At 45.8% G+C, this 17,612-nt stretch overlaps 1 protein-coding gene across 9 annotated transcripts in view; it reads right to left on the bottom strand.

Moving 5' to 3' along the window:
• Window positions 1-17,612, bottom strand: part of INPP4B (inositol polyphosphate-4-phosphatase type II B) — a 709,031-nt gene that overhangs the window by 313,475 nt on the left and 377,944 nt on the right. For 8 of the 9 annotated variants that reach the window (XM_072788249.1, XM_072788250.1, XM_072788263.1 and 5 more), the window contains exon 5: window positions 845-978. In XM_072788249.1, the coding sequence (XP_072644350.1) occupies window positions 845-978 (134 nt within the window). Of the gene's footprint in view, window positions 1-844; window positions 979-17,612 lie in introns of those variants that run through there. The other variant, XM_072788257.1, reaches the window with a different exon arrangement.

Here is a 17,612-nt window from a genome sequence, read left to right as displayed (position 1 = left end):
GGGTGTCCCATCCACGAAGTCCACGAAGTCTGCGTGGTGAGAAGAAAAATAATCAAAAGGGAAACACTTCCTCTTTTGAATCTGGTCCAACACGATAACACGCTTCCTCCCGGCACGTTCTGGTGTGTTCATGACAGTCACTGTAAATAGGAAATCTGTCGTCTGGGGGGTGGTATCTACACCCTTCAGCTCGTCTCAAAGTCACCGTCCAGCTTTCTTTGAAAAACAAGGCACTTTAGGCACGGAGAGAGCAGAGGAAGGGAGGGTCCCGCGGGCAGACCCAGGGGCACGGGGCAAAACCAGCAGCGGGGAGCACCTCCCTTCTCTGGGGGGTCGGGGGGCGGGGGGGGCACGTTCTGAGTCTCTTTTAAGGCTCCCAGGTCAGCCTTCATCCTTTCTTTTTAAGGTGTTTTTTTCTCTCTCTCTCTACTCATGCTCTGTTTAAGGATTCAGAATGGGATTTTTTTTTCTTCTTTACTAAAGAAAAGTAAAGTGTGTTGTCAGTAGGGCAGACTGTTTCAAGGCAGAGGCCAGTCGCCAGTCATCTGCTGATGCTGGGGCCGGGAGCCGAGCTGACCAGCTCAGGTGGGCGCTCCCCAAGCGCAGGGGACACTCGCTGAGGACGCGCGCGAACTGCGTCCTCCGGGCCGGGCTGGGCTCTCAGGGCGTCTGCACGAGTGGGGGGGGGGGGAGCAGGGGCAGGAGCGCTGAGTAGGGCAGGGGGCTGCAGGGTGCAGGCAGGGGAGGGGGGAGCGAGCAGGAGCAGGAGCCGCAGGGCGGGCTGGGGAGGGGAGGGGAGGGCAGGGCAGGCAGGGCGGGGGCGGGGGCGGGCGGGCGCACTCACCTCCACGACCTCGGTGCTCGCGTACCGCGTGGGGCCGGGCGCGGCGGGCTGGGCCACGGAGACCTGCACCAGCGCGTTGGGCTCGCGGGGGCGGCGGCCGCGGTCGCGCGCGGGGCGGGACAGGCCTCTGCAGGCTGCGCGGGAGAGAGGAGCGGCGTGACTCGGGTGCTCGGGCCGCGGGGCGGGGGGCGGGGCGGGCGGGGCGGGGCGGGGCGGCTCCTCCCCCAGGACGCCGGGAACCACCTGCCCGGGCCGCGCCGCACCCGCCGCCCGACAGGAGGCGCCGGTGACCCCCACCCCGGGGCGCGGGGGCCTGCAGGGGGCGGGGTCAGGTCGGGGCTCCCCCGGGGGCGGGTCAGGTCGGGGCTCCTCCCGAGGTGAGGGGTCAGACGGGGCTCCACCCGGGGTGCGGGGTCAGGTGGGGGCTCCTCCCGGTGCGGGGTCAGGACGCGGCTGCTCCTAGGGTGCAAGGGGTCAGGATGGGGCTCCTCCTGGGGTGCAGGGTGATGGGGTTCAGGATGGGGGCTCCTTCCCAGGATGCGGGGGGTCAGGATGGGAGTCTCCCCCTGGAGTGCAGGGCTCGCACAGGGTCAGGATGGGGACCCCAGGCAGTCCTCCAATCCAAGGCCTCCCCTTGGGGCTCCAGGCTCCTGCAACAAGGGCTCAGCACCAGGGTTCCGTGAATGGTCTCTCTGCGTGTCACCCCCTACAGTTTGGGGCAGTCAGGATCCTAAACATGATCCTTTCCGCAGGTCCACGTCTCCCCCCAGTGTTTGCCCTGCTGGCTTGGCCCCCTGCATTGCACGGCCAAGCATGATGCAGTGTCCTCCAGGCTCTGAAGTGCAGGCAGCCCAGACGGGTGTGGGGTGCGCCTGGGGACTGGGGGGCCCCCCTGGACCAAGGTCCCCACAACACTGTGCTGGGCTCTATGCTGCTGCAGGAAGGGACAGCGGTCCTGCGTGCACTTGAGCCACAGCCTGTGCTGCACGATTACAGGGCCTTCATCCCCGGACAGAGGCACCAGGCCTCACCCTGAAACTTGAAAACAAAGGAAGTCCTACACGTGACCATCACCTTTCTGCGGTTTACAGGTCGCCTCACCTAGAGGCCCAGAAGGGGACGCAGGAAAACGCAGGCACTGCAGCATCGAGCAGGCCCGGTTCCTGCCTGGTGGTGTTCGCGCAGCGCTGCACACGCTTTCCCCTCTTGCACCTCCTCAGCTCTGCTGCACACCCTGAGGTCCTTTTACTTCTGCACCTACGATCTGGTATTTCCTGACTTAGACCACCTCTGTTTAGACACCTCTGTCGACACAGCAGAGCCTCAGAAAGCCCGTGCGGAAGCAGTCATAGGGACACTAGCCAACACCCCTCCCGGTCTCTGAGGCACTTTGCTAATTATCTTCTGGTTTCTCAAAACAGAACTTTGAATCATTATTTCGCTTTTACATATGAAGGGCCGCAGCCTTAGAAATGTTAAGCACTGGGATCCCTGGGTGGCGCAGCGGTTTGGCACCTGCCTTTGGCCCGGGGCGCGATCCTGGAGACCCGGGATCGAATCCCACATCGGGCTCCCAGCATGGAGCCTGCTTCTCCCTCTGCCTGTGTCTCTGCCTCTCTGTCTCTCTCTGTGTGACTATCATGAATAAATAAATAAAATCTTAAAAAAAAAAAAAAAAAAGAAATGTTAAGCACTTAGAGCTCCGTGCCTGGAACCCTGGACGCGTGCACCTCTCCCCGCGGGCTGCATGCTGAACCCCCGGCGCCACGCCCCCACCCCCCCCCTTGGAAGACCCACTGCCACGAGGCTTTTTTGTCTGACCCAGAGATCTACAGTTTTAGGAAATACTGATACCAAGTTTCAATGTCAACATCTCTCCGGAAGGGGTAAAAAACAGCTAGATTTAGACGTCGCTGCTCTTCGCTGGTGCCTTTGATCATCTCCTCGACTCGCCTTATGAATGTGTGAGCTTCTCGGTTCGTCTGCTCGGGTATCGGCTCAGAGCCACGGCTTTGTCTCCACTCGCGGACACTGCCTGCACCTCCTTGGACTTTCGAGCCGGAGTTGATGTGCTTCAAGCCCACGCATGTCGCCCTCTTCCTGGCGTAGCCCCATCTCCACATGATGAGCTTATGCTCAAAATAAGTTACTGCTCTTTTAGATTTCTTATCAAGCTTGACTGTGGGCTGTGGTTATTTCCCAGAAATGAGCAGCTATTCTCCATTTTATCAGTGAAACTCTCAGACTTACTCCTTTTTTTTTAAGTTCTTTTTTTTTTTAAGATTTTATTTATTTATTCATGAGAGACAGAGAGAGGCAGAGACCCAGGCAGAAGGAGAAGCAGGCTCCACGCAGGGAGCCTGACACGGGACTCGATCCTGGGACCCCAGGGTCAGGCCCTGGGCCGAAGGCAGGTACTAAACCACTAAGCCACCTGGGCTGCCGTCAGACTTACTCCCAATAAAAACAGAAAATCAAAAAAAATAAATAAAATAAAATAAAAATAAATAAAAAATAAAAACAGAAAATCTTCCTTCACCTGAAATGTTCTGTCCAACCCAGTCTGCACATAACCCAAGACTGAAGAAGTAAAAACAGCAATGGTGGCGCTTCATACCTCTCTATATTCCGCATCTTAAAGCAGGCACAGAGCGCAAAAACGGAGCTTGTGTCCTGGGCACCACGGGTCTCTCTCCTTCCCGGCAGCCTGGAGAATTTCCCGTTCCTAATGCTCATGCAGGAACGCAGCTGGCAAGACCTGAGAGCATTCAGAATTCCGGGGCTCTAGTCCTACTTTCCTCGCTTTTCAGTCTTGCGACACTAAGTCGCACACTCCCAGACACTCCGTTTCTTCATCTGTCTACTTCTCTCTCGGGTGGACTTAAGAAACACTTTAGCCCCTTTTTATCGATGGGCTTTTCTATGTAAAGTTTACCCCTGTCATTATATGAACATCCGCCAATGTCAATATCAGCATTTGCCAATATTTAGCATTTCATTACTCGGCAAGATGCTTTTTATTGGCTCAGTCATATTCCGATCGCTCCTTCTCCTTCAACGCTGTCACCAGCTCCGGTATTTGTTTGTAAGACCAACCAGCACCCGGGTCATTGCGATCCGTACAGTGAAGCCCACACGCACCATGGATCCATATGTACTGAAGCTGTCCCACCGGTGGGCGGTGCATGAGGAGCGGCTGGATGACTGCATGGACATGTTGCTTGTGCGATCACTATTAAGTCTAACCTGCACGGGAATTAGCCTATAAAGGAGCCTGAAAACTACTTCTCAGCCTTCATTAATTACCTGAACAAAACTCTAAAACTCTGCTCTGTCTAAAGGGCCTTCCTCAACTCATAAGACTAAAAGAGTGCTTTGGGTTTTGCTTCTGTTGTTTTATTCATTTTATGAGTTTCTTGAATTTAATGGGTAGTTAATAAGTGCCTCTCTGACATCATTCATATATATATATATATATATATATATATATATATACATATATATATATGATTTTTATTGCTGCCTCCTTACTGGTTTTGTTTTAGATGGAGCTACTTAAAAGTATTCCCAAAGTCCAGAAGAGTGTAGGTTGGGATTCAAATGTGTTATGTCCACTAAATAGACTATTTTGTTTTTTAGAGAAAAGGGAGAAAAATGGGATGCCTGGGTGGCTCAGTGGTTAAGCATCTGCCTTTAGCTCAGGGCAGTTCCCCAGGGTCCTGGGCTTGGGCTCTCCGCAGGGAGCCTGCTTCTCCCTTTGCCTGTGTCTCTGCCTCTCTTTCTCTGTCTCTCATCAATAAATGAATAGATGAAAAATAAAAATATAGAAGGAGTATTTTTTTAAAGAAGCTATAATATGAAAGTTGTATTTAAAAAAATTAAAAAAGGGGATCCCTGGGTAGCGCAGCGGTTTAGCGCCTGCCTTTGTCCCAGGGGGCGATCCTGGAGATCCGGGATCGAATCCCACATCGGGCTCCCGGTGCATGGAGCCTGCTTCTCCCTCTGCCTGTGTCTCTGCCTCTCTCTCTCTCTCTCTCTGTGACTATCATAAATAAATAAAATTAAAAAAAAAACTAAAAAAATTAAAAAAGGCTTGAGCTACTATTTTTTTTTTTCTGTTAACTTTTCTAGAGTAACTAGCAACACGAGGGTTCACTTTTTATTGCCAGCGCTTTGAACGAGATGCCAACCAGCATCCCCCGCTCAGGTCTATACAAGAGCCAGGTAGCTCTCACTCTACGGAAGGGAATTCTCACTCCAAATGTAAGGATAAAAATACGTGGAGCTTCAATATCTTGGGGGAGGCGTAGATGCTGAGCAAACTGTGTTAATAGAGGGGACCTCTCTTCGAATCCTTTGCCCAAAGAAATGAAACCCAACCGTGGCTTGATTGGAGGATTTGTCCGGGGCTTGAAACACCAACGCCCGTAAAGGCTGAAGTTGTAAGAACCACACAACATACGTCTGTGACTAGACTTGGCCTGAGGACCAGAAGCTTCTGACCTCGGCTCTACATGCTCGAAGCTACTACTTGGAGTCTTAGGGAGATAGCACAGATCACCTATCGCTCCTGTAGTTCTGGTATATGAGGGTCCAGGAGCTAGGGGGCAGGGTCTTCGCAGTTCTTGTTAAGTTACATATTCTCCTTACCCAGAAATGCTGTTTTTACAAGATATCAGTTTTTGTTTCATCTGGCCATCATTTCTTTTTACTTTTTTTTTTTCTGGCCATCGTTTCTAAATCATGTCAAGTCTCTCGAGTCCACACAGCCTTTCCATCATTCTAGCCAACGTTGGCCGGAAGCCTAAACTGTCTCCAGACTCTGCTGCCAGAGGATTCAGTGCTGGCAACGATCGTCAGAAGCAGAACACAACTATTTACTCAGGTGCCTTCAAATTCAGCAGCAGCCAAACCCTAATGTTCTGGGACTTGCATTGGGTACGGAGTGCACAGTCAAGCACAGGTGCCTGCCACGGGCTTTCACGAGAGCGGTGCCATGAGCCGCCGGGCCAGGGTGGATTCACGGTTGACGCCAAGCAGCTCTTTCTCTTAAGAACCCTTTCATCATTGAAGTCGGGTCATTTTTCTTGCCTCACTCCATTTCGCTTCTCTCCTTGCCGTTCAGTGTTAGGGTCATCTAACAAAGCGCATCCTCTTTCCTCCGGAGCAAACAACAGCCAAAAGCAGAAGAGATGGGGGCAGGGGACTTTGAGAAGAGTGTCCACGTCTCTATTTTCTGTTCTTACGTTAGCAAAAAAAGAAAGACTTGGAGGACAAACCACACAGTTGAGGATAAAGAACACACAGGAAGGGCTTTTCCACTCAAGATAACACTATATTTGAAACTTGGATCCAGCATAATGGGTTTTGTGACTTTGGTTAAATTACCTCTTCGAGTCTCTGTATTTTAATCTTTGGAATGGACATAGAAGGACATATTTCATAGATCTATCATAAAGATCATATGAAGCAATGTATTTAGAATCCTAGGCACATTATTATTATTATATTATTCACATTAATATGAATATAGTTATGCATTGGCACAAAATGGATGTTATCTATCTGATATTCTTGGTCCTGATTTTGTGACCTTCTGGTTTTTCAGTAAAAGCATTTTATTATTGATAGCTGTGATTTTTTTTGGGGGGGGGGTATCTTCTTGTTTTCATATAGATAAATACAAATGTTTAAAAACCTTTTACTGGGGGATACCCAGGTGGCGCAGCAGCTTAGCGCCGCCTTTGGCCCAGGGCGTGACCCTGGAGACCCGGGATCGAGTCCCATGTCGGGCTCCCTGCATGGAGCCTGCTTCTGTCTCTGCCTCTCTTTCTCTTTTTCTATGTCTCTCATGAATAAATAATTTAAAACAATAAAAAAAATAAAAACCTTTTACTGGATTATTTGTTAATTTCAGAAGTCACAGGTGACATTAATAAATAGGTTGCCTTCCGTGAAATCAGATGTGTACACTTAACACTTGTTAATTTTGCCTCTGACCAGGCACGTCCAAAGGAGGAGCCAAAACTACCATAAAGCTTTATTTTCTGCGTGGCCAGCAGATGAGCTGTGTGCAAATAGTCCACATACCCTACAAGCAGGGGTTTAGCCGGGGGGTTAGTGTTCCTTAACCAGAGAGTGATGGCTCCCAGGGAGGCGTTATCTTAACACCCGAGATATCCCAATGGGTCACGAAGAGTCTGCTCCTCTGCTCTGTATACTTCCTTCATCAAAAAGGAAGGCTGCAAATGCTAATAATTCGTCTTTTTTCTTGCAATTAAAAATAACTGGTGTAGCTAGAACATAATGTAGCCTGATGGAAGCACGCCTTCTCCTCTGACGAAACCTCACCTCTCATACCCTCTACGGACTCTTCATGGTGAACATGGAAGAGATACATCCATGTGCCCAAAGGCACAGGAGGCCGGGGCACTGAGGATGGGGGCATCTTCAAGAGCCAACAGCCTTCCACGTTGTATAGCGGCTTTCAGACAACAACCGGCTGGCCTCCAGCTCCCTCAGCAGCACCATTCTTATCTCACCCCGCCTAAGAGGACCAGCCACTTCCCCAAGGCTGTGCAAAGACTCTTGTAACCCAGAATACAGTTGTTTTTTTTTTAATCTTCTTCTCAGATTCTTATTGTTTGGTCAGGTTTCTTACAAATATCACATATATATCTTTCTCCTTGTCCTCCAGAAAATTAGACGCCACTAATCAATGGATAAGCCAATTTGGGTTATGTTTCCAGTCCAATAAATTACAGTATTCCGTTATACGGCTTCACAGTTACCATTCCATATGTGATTAAATCCGGATCACACAAATTTACAACATACATTAAAAAAATAGGGACGTCTGGGTGGCTCAGCGGCTGAGCACCTGCCCCTGGGCCAGGGCATGATCCGCGGTCTCGGGATCGAGTCCCACGTCAGGCTTCCTGCATGGAGCCTACTTCTCCCTCTGCCTGTGTCTCTGCCTCTCTCTCCGTGTCTCTCATGAATAAATAAATAAAATCTTTTAAAATATATATATAGCAATATATATAGTGTTAAGCAATATATGCAATATATATAGTGTTATATAGCATAACACTTAAAAAGCTGAAGAGCCCCTCTTTCTGATTGCTTTGCCAGTATAACACATATAATAAAGCTTCCTGTTTTCACTCTCTTCTTCCTTTCTGGTCTTTATTCTTCCTTTCTCCCTGGGATTCTAAGGCAGCAATTGTCTGAGGCCTCGGCTGCCAACCTTGACAGTTCTGATCCCCCGAGGGGATTCAGACGACAGTACCGCTTCATCCCCAGAGCACTGCGTTCCATGGTGATTCCGTTGTGTGCAGTAAAATAGCAGAATGCAGAGTCCCTGCTTCATATTTAGATGCACAAAATGAGAATTTCCTAGGTAGTTGGGAATACTCTATTCTCTTGTAACTATTTCCTTATGGCTGTGTCTTAGAAGAAGATGGCTCGGTATCATCCTGGCTGACTCATGGCCATCGATGTAAACCTTCTATGCGCATTCAGTGTTCTCCGTAGAATCTTTAAGAGCCTTTAATCCACTGAGTCTAGCATTACATCTGGTCATGCCTGTTCATCCCGGGCTATTTTCAGCTAATCAAGCCTACTGTCTCTAATTCTTCTCATTTTCATATTTTCCCTTTGTGTCCTCTTTCCTGTCATCTCACATTTCCTCTCCAACATATGTTTCTCTCATCACTCTCAAAGATGAGGTCATTGAAGCCGCCACTGCGTATTTATAAAACCTGGGACTACCGGGGTCAGGAATGCATCTCCCTTAACCCACCACAGCTCTTTCTTCAATTAAGCAGCTGTTTTTAAGTCCTTATAGAGATAAAACAAAAATGTCATTTCCCCCTTCACTGTTGTGGGGGAGATTTTAATTAACACGTACCTCCCTCAAGAGTACGTGAACCATGCATAACTGCCAACAGAAGCAATATTTGTTGGAAAAATAAAAAATGTAAAAAAGTTAGCATAGACAAGATCAGAATGTTTGGAATTAGTCTTTCTTTTTTCCTTTTTTAGTTTTATTGTCTTTTAAGGCAATGAGTTAAAAAAAGAAAAGAAAAGGTCCCAAATTTAAATACAAGGCCCGACTTTTCAAGGAGGATAAGCACTCCCACGTGACATGAGCCAATAACATTAATTTTGGGTTTCTATAAGGTCAGAGGGAAATAAGCAATTCAGTGTTTAAGGTTGAAAGATAAGAAGTGAATCCAAGGGGTGCCTCTGCCTCAGGCCATGATCTCAGGGTCCTGGGATCGAGTCCTGCATCAGGATCCCTGCTGGTGGGGAGCCTGCTCCTCCCTCTGCCTCTGCCCCTCCCCCACTGCTTGTGTGCTCTCTTTCAAATGAATAAAAATATTTTTAAAAACCCCAAAGGAAAAAAAAAGAAAAAACCCAAAGAAATCAATGCACACACATGCACAAAAGAGAGGAAGCTGTCCTAATGCAAGAATTTTTTAGACATACTGAAATAATGCTATATTTTTTGTTCCTATACTATAATAATAAAATGCCAATATCATACAAGTTTTGAGGTCGTTCTCATTTAAGGTGATATGTGAAGCATGCAAAGAAAATGGGTTTCAGGGGGTAGGAAACCCGGTGTGCCGCATACTCACTACGTGTCAGGTAGCATTGGGCTTAAACTTTACTCCTGTTAGTGCATTTCCTGAACATCAATGTGCCTGTTGCTGCCTCCTCGTTCCACCAAGTTCTGTATCTTTGCCTATTTTTTTTTTCTAGTCTGTCATATTTGTGGATCACAACATGTGGCTCAAAAAGAAAGCCTATTATTTATTGATTTGCTTTTAACCAATAGCAAAGCAAAAATTACACAATTTTTTTCCCAGGAATGTCATTCTGCTCTGTCTGGCCCTCCGTGTGTTCAAGGGCGATTTAGCCTTATAACAAGAATTTTAGGACTCTCAATACGCTGACAACGGAACCCAAGGAAAACGTGAGGAAAGGATGAGACTAATGCCATAGGGAGGAAGCAGATGAGAGACTTATTGAGGAAATAGGCAATAATTTGCAAGAGGGAATTTAAAAGATTTTGTCATAGAAACATTGCTTTAGAATTCTTGCTACAGTGAGATTTGAGCACCACTGCTCCTAAATTTCATCCCAGCAGGTTCCGTTATAAATTAAGCTGATTTCCTTCACGTAAAAACCCCGGGTTCACATCGTAGGGAAAAAAGTCCCGAAATAAAATACTGTAGTTTTTCCCATAACAGAGTAACGTACAAATATACCACCGCATCTTACGGTGGATATTCTCTGCATGTGTTCAATAAAAACACGTTTGCAGTTCTAACAGGAAAAAAAAAAAAGGCTGAAAAGATGAAATTCGCTTCCTTAGAGTGGATCCTATGAAAATCAACTCCCCCCCTCAGGACCTGCTCTGAGCTTAAGTATCCCCGAAGAATCCAGAGAGGGGGCAAAAGGGAGCTCCTCCTGGGAGGATGGTGCTCCGGGAGCTCTTGGGCTGCTGTGCTCTGGAGAGGGAAGACGCCGCTGTACAAGGCGGCACGTTTGCAGATGAAAAGAACAAATGTGGTTCAGCTGCCTGTGGTCAGGACCAGACCGGGCAACTAAGGTCATATTTTTTAAAGATGTTCAGTAATACTGTTTTTTGATAACTGCGCTGCACTTAGCATCTGCATGTGGAACTAATAGCTTTTTTTTTTTTTTTTAATGAAATCGCTGTCCCTCTGATGCCACATATTTTACAAGTAGATAAAAAGTGTTAAATCAAAGCCTTACGTGAATAGGAAACAAGAGGGGTATAGACAGTCCTGGGAGGGTAGTTAGCCTCCTGCTTTATTGTCTCCCTCCAGAACATCATTTCCGGGGAGGACAGTTTGGAAGAGCTTGAGGAGTACGACTCCCCATCTTTCGTGCATCTCTTGAGTCAATGATATGTGAGATTTTCCTGTAGACAAACGAAAATCGGGCCTTCAGTTCTCCCATCAGAAGACGGTTGACTCCATCAATAAAAAATTAAAAAAAAAAAACATGGGATAAATGCCATCAATAAAAAATAAAAAAAAAAAAAGAAGACGGTTGACTCACAGGAAACGAAACGAGATTGGTACAGATAAGAGGCCACTAGAAATGACTAGAAATCCGGGAGACACAGAGCACGAGGAGGCAGACAAACGGGTGCGTGGGGAAGGACAGTCGGAGGCCAGGAAGGGCCTGATGATGCGGAGCAAAATCCACGCGTTCAACGCTATGCGGAAAAAGGGGGAGCTCAATTTGAAAGAGGTAGTGGTTCTAGGAGAATCAGAGTTTGAAGGAGACAAAGAGGATACTTCTTAGAGAAACTGGGACCCCCAGGACAGCAGTTCAAACCTAAAGCTCAGGAAAGCGCGGCTAGCGATGGGAGGCCTTCGGGCCGGGCTCCCGGCCAGCCTCCCAGAGGGGAAAGGCGGTCACAGGACTCAGATTAAGGAACAGCCGCCTTCTCCACTGGCCTGGACGTGGGGTGCACTGGAGAGGATAAGACCTTTGTCTGAAGGTCTCCCGGTAGTTCTCACCACCCCCTCGGGATCCTGATCATCGATCCCAGCCCTGACCGGGTGACCGGGGCCGTTACGGGATCTCCATGTGCTCATCTGGGAATGGGGATGGTCTAGGTCTCCTCACCGAGTGTTTGTGAAGATCTGATACACGAACAACAAGACTGAGTTCCTAACAATGTATTCACAATACACTTCTCACTTTCACATATATTTGCTCAAACACCCCGTGAAATAAGAATTATAACCCACGACTTACACGTAAAGAGCCAGAGTTTCAGCTAGGGTGAGGGATTAACCCAGGACGATAATTAGAATGATACCATCAAGTGATCACTTACACATCTAGCTTAGTGCTTAAGTACACTACCCCTGATTAATCTGCAAGCCCCCCCCATCCCTCCAATAAAAATGAGTTGCATAGAGTCACGCAGGTAGCCGGAGGCAGGATCAGGATTCAGATGCTCGCAGGATGGCAGCACAGCCCAGCTGTCAGACACTGCCCTTGGGGTGAACTTCTCTGGGGCATAAAATTCTACAAAGATGGGACACTTGGGTAGCTCAGCGGTTGAGCGTCTGCCTTCGGCTCCGGGCGTGACCTCTGGGGTCCCGGGATTGAGTGCCGCGTCGGGCTCCCTGCATGGAGCCTGCTTCTCCCTCTGCCTGTGTCTCTGCCTCTCTCTGTGTCTCCCTCTGTGTCTTCCATGAACAAATAAATAAAATCTTTAAAAAAAAATTCTACGAAGGTAAGCAATCACAGCTCTACAGTCTAGTCATAGAAAGCCATTGTTCAACTCAACCGATGACTGATTCTTTCTCTGTCAGTTCTTTCTAGAAGAACTCCAAGGGCAGTAGGGCTCTATCCCTCCTAATATATCACTTGGTAATAACAAAAGATCAATAGTTAAAAAATTGTATTTATTGAGAATTTTTAAATGAGTTGCTTTTTACAGACAATTGTGTCGGTAATAATTACAAAACATTTCAATCTAAATGTACCTAAATAGGGATCCCTGGGTGGCTCAGCGGTTTTGCACCTGCCTTTGGCCCAGGGCGCGATCCTGGAGTCCCGGGATCGAGTCCCACGTCAGGCTCCCAGCATGAAGCCTGCTTCTCCCTCTGCCTCTCTTTCTCTCTCTCTCTCTCTCTCTCTCTGTCTACCATAAATAAATAAAAATAAATCTTTTAAAAAATAAATAAATAAATGTACCTAAATATATACATTTATTTCACGAAGAAACGCGAGACAAAAAAAAGCAATGGCATTCATGCATGCATTCAGTTCATGGATATTTATCGAATGTACCCAGCATGATTCTTGGTGACAGCTTCACAGCAGTAAGAAAAGAAGTTCCCTATTTTATGGATCTTACACTCTCGTGGGACATGAAGTTTAAAATAATAATTTAGGGATCCCTGGGTAGCTCAGCGGTTTAGCGCCTGACTTCAGTCCTGGGGTCCTGGGATCGAGTCCCACGTCGGGCTCCCTGCATGGAGCCTGCTTCTCCCTCTGCCTGTATCTCTGCCTCCCTCTCTCTCTGTCTCACATGGATAAATAAATAAAATCTTTAAATAATAATAATAATAATAATAATTTAGTGAGAATTTTTAAAAGGGTGTTAAATTGAGTGTTGGGAGGGAGGGTGGATCAGGGAAAGCTTCCCTGATGAGGCGACATTTGAGCCGTGAACTAAAACATACCAAGGATCCAGCTTAGTGAGAACAACCAACACAAAGACCCAAACGTCCGGCTTGCTTGAGAATAAAAAAGAAGACCAAAGTTGATGCAGAATGAGCTAGAAGGTTAGCATAAGTATGGTGCGAAAGGCCTGCTCTTCAAGAGCCTGATAGAATGTGCTGGGTATTTCAATTTTATTCTAAGTGAAATGGAAGCCATTGGAGGATTTTATCTAGGGAAGTGAAGAAACCACATTGATCATCTGAAAGGATTACTCCGGTTCCTCTATTGGGAGGGGACTTGCAGCAGCAAGAGCAGACGTCGGCTTCCCCTAAACCGGCTCCAGGGAGAACTGAGAGCTGCTTAGAATTGAACAACGGCAGTGGCAAAGGAGAGAGCTGATCCAACTCAGAACATATTTTCAACACAGAACCTTTAGGACTTGATGATGGACTTAATGCGAGGTTAGGGAAAAAGAAGAATCAAGAAAGAGAGTTTGTGGGTTGGCATAGCTGAATGGAGGCTGATGCTTTTTATGGAGATAGGCATCATACAGGAGCAACATTTTGGGAGATGCAGGAATGGGAATTTAGAAATCAGGTTTTAACTACCTTAGGTTTGAAATACCTCCTAGATGAGCAATGGAGATATTTATCAGCCAGTTGAAAATGGGAGCTGGGAGCTCCACGGAAAAGTGAGGGCAAGAGTCACACATTTCAGAAACAAAGGCCCATAAACGTTATTTAAAGCCATGGACTTTGAAATTGCTAGAGTTAGAATTAAATTTAAATTTAATTAAAACATTTTAATTTCTTTTCTTTTTTAGATTTTATTTATTTATTCATAGAGATGCAGACAGAGAGAGAGGCAGAGACACAGGCAAAGGGAGAAGCAGGCTCCACGCAGAGAGCCAGCCGTGGGACTCGATCCAGGGTCTCCAGGATCACGCCCTTGGCTGCAGGCGGCGCTAAACCGCTGCGCCACCCGGGCTGCCCAAAATGTTAATTTCTAATTTAAATTTTGTGTGGGGATAAAACTGATATTCTGAACTGGGACAAGTTTTGACTTAGGAATACCCTTTTCCCCCCCCTTTCTTAAGCTGACTTTTGAGACCTACCACTATAGAAAACAGCCAAGAACGATCTCTTGTCCTTGGTAAAGTAGAGGGAATAGAAGAAAGAGTGGATGAATATTTGAAAAGCTTTGGGCTTTCCCACACCTGGTGTAAGAGCACAGACAAGTCACTTAACTCCTCTAGGAGTTGCCTTCTCCCGCGGTGAAGTGGGCACAGCATCACCTTTGCCGACTGCGAAAGGTCAAAGCTCAAGAAAGAATCATTTGGGAAAAGACTGTTTAGTACCGTGGAACTATGATGGGACTTTCCTTTAATCCTGCCTTCAGCTCTACTAGGTCTCTTCTCTTCCCCGTGGCATGGTTCCCAGGTGGCCTAGGATACCCTTGGATGCCATCTGCTCCGCAAGAAAGCTGACTGGGACAGTTCAGTCACACGGATGGATAGCAGCATCAGGGAATCTTGCTCCCCGTACAACCTCCATGGCTTTGGTCTTTATGCAAAGCAAAACCACCCAGTGAGCAAAGCCCCTAGGTAGCCTGCTACCCCAATTACCCATAAGCAGCAACAGGTGCTGCCAAGGTAGACCTGTTCCAGGGACCAGCCGCTCTCAGTAATTAGACAATGGAGGGAAGAAGGCAATTAGGTAAATCACACAGAAAGGGCAATAAACTAGGTGGGGCATGTTGATCATGGATAAACGACACAAATGAAGAAGGCAGAAAGTAACAGTTCTAACAAACCCTCTAATTTAATAAATAATTTGCCGAACCGATGTGAACGATCAGTGTCAGCCTATGAGGTTGGACCTGGTCAAAGTCCTCCTTTAATTGAAGCTCCTGAGTAGATTACTCGGAAAGAAATGTGACAAGAAGAATAGATAGACTTTATCACAACATGACTCAATTAAACGGTACGGGAAGTGGGAAGAGAAGTTTTATTTCTCATATATTTCTCCTCTATGAGTGATGTCCCTTATCTCAACTTCCCAAAGGGCATCGAACTAGAATGTAGACCACTGCCAATGAGGACAGGCCACATTAAATCTTTAGACTCTAGAAACCACCATCCACACAACAAACCTATTAAGAAGCTCTAATTGGTTCATTTTCTCATCTTTCAGATACATGTCTAATTATTTCAGCGGTACAAAAACATAGTGCGGGTCTTAGATAACCTTCTATGGTCCTCTTTCCCATTCCTGTGCTTTTAGCAATCAACCACGAAGAACATGGCCTTTGGAGTTAAAAATCTATACTCCTCCACCGCCTAGCCTCATCCCCTTGGGCAAGCGACTGAATTCATCTGTGAAACGTGAATAGTGACAAGCACCTTACGGCTCAGTTGGAGAAGCAGAGATAAAAAATGAAAAGGACGAAGCCTAATACCTGGCACTTAGAAGGAGTTCAGTAAGTGATAGCAAGTATTCCCCAAAAATACGGTATTAAGACCTCCTGCTCCAGGAAGTGTTTGTTGGCTACTCACCCAAGGTCATATTCAAAATAATAAAGCTTGACCAATCATGAAGTTTATGTCAGGCACTAGTGTAGGCGCTTTATGTACATTAACTTACCTAATCCTAACCAGAAACTCCTAATCCTAAACTCTTCCATTTTCCCACTGGACGTTTGAAAAAGTCAGAACTTTATAATCATTTATAGAACACAGGCCAGAAGGAAAGGTAAGGTAGATACTGATACCCTTCCCATTTCACAGAGAAGAAAGCAGATTCAGAGACACTGTGCGATTTTCCTTAGGTCAAGGGGCTAGGCAGTAATCAAATGTTCGCAGTTGGCTTTTCACCCCATTTCTTAACCAGGGAAATATATTGCCTCCCCACTCAAGTAGACCCAGAGTTGAGCCTGAAATGCAAACGTACTCCTATTCATTGTCCATTGTTTTTGTTGGGTTGTTGGTAAGTGGTTGTTCTGAAAATATCTTCTCAAAAGTATGGCTGGGTAACTGATGGCTAATTTAAGACAGCTTAAAGAAAGGGAAGATTCTTCTGTATGCAAACTTCCGTAAGATCTATGAAAAATTGACTATTGGGAATTTTAGATTTTTTTTTTTTAATCTCTCAAATGAAGATTATATGGGAGAGCATACTCTGTACTCAGACTCCTGGGTTCAAATCTTGGGCTCATCATTTGATCTGTTCATGTCTGTTTCCTTTCCCATAAAACAAAAATGGCCAATAATAGAACAATTATCTCATAATTAAATTGTGAAAATTAAATTAATTAACTTATGTAAATTGTGGAGAACAACGTATGGTAAACAAGCAAGCACTTGATAAATGTGTATTTTTAGTGTTATCATCTTTGGGTTTTTTTGTTTTTTTGGTTTTTTTTTTTAGTGTTATCATCTTGTGGAGTTGGGAAGACATGGCATTCTGTTTGTACAGAGGTTAGCACCCTTTCGTAATACCTCACGTATCACAGATTCTCAAAAAATGGTAGCTACTTCTGGGCTCTTACTGTGATCCCAGCCCTCTGCATAACGCCTTGTCTTTAGAAGATACCCTGCCAATTACTGTTCCGTGGAAAGTCATGTTCTGTAAGGGAAGCATCACACCGTAAGAATCAAGAGAATGGCAATCTACGTACGATGAAGCAACAAAATAGGACAAGTATAGGCCTGATCTAATTCTTACTGGATGCTTCTATTGGTGCTTGAAGATGGTATCACAACTTATAGGAAGTAATATTTTTTATCAATAGATGAAATACAAAAATGTACCTCTGTGCTTGGTACTCCCTTTAGCTGGAGCTACATACCATGTATTGGGGAAAAATACTAAAGAAGATAGACTAAACTCCTCCATTTTCCCACTGGACGTTTGAAGAAGTCAGAGCTTTATAATCATTTATAGAACACAGGCCAGGAGGAAAGTAGAAGTGTGAACATAGGAGAGAATTGGTAAGTTTGGCCTCCTAAGACTTTTTTCTTTTAGAGAAACATAAAAAACCATTCCTGATTTATAGCAATTCATAAAGTATGAATGGACCTGACATGCAGGTTAATGAAGGCCCTAGCAAGCTATAAAAGCTGCGCCTATAAATAGATGAGACTGTTTCTGTGTAGCTTGTCAGTCTGAGCACATTTTAATGCACATTTCAAATTTGGAACACAAAAAACTGATCACATAATTTACATGACTTTCTGTTCTTTGTTGTTTGTTTGTTTGCTTGCTTGCTTTTTCTAACCGGGCTATTAGAATATGTCTTTATACAAAAGCCAAAATTAGTACACATAACCTAATGTATGATCCAATAGAAGAACAAAGTATTTCGAATCGACACCCTCCTGGACAAAGGCTTGATAATCAAATAGGATAAGCTCTCCTTTTTTGAAAGCCACTCTAATATCTGAATTTACCTCTCTAAGGACATCTTGTCATTAAGCCATAACATAATGTTGTGACAAAATTGCATTTTAATTACCGAATTCTAAGATGCTACACATTATTTA

The sequence above is a fragment of the Canis lupus genome, chromosome 20 (assembly GCF_048164855.1).
Source record: "Canis lupus baileyi chromosome 20, mCanLup2.hap1, whole genome shotgun sequence".
Classification (NCBI taxonomy): domain Eukaryota; kingdom Metazoa; phylum Chordata; class Mammalia; order Carnivora; family Canidae; genus Canis; species Canis lupus.
Note: the sequence above shows the minus strand (reverse complement) of the source record. Positions and strands in the feature narration are given on the sequence as shown.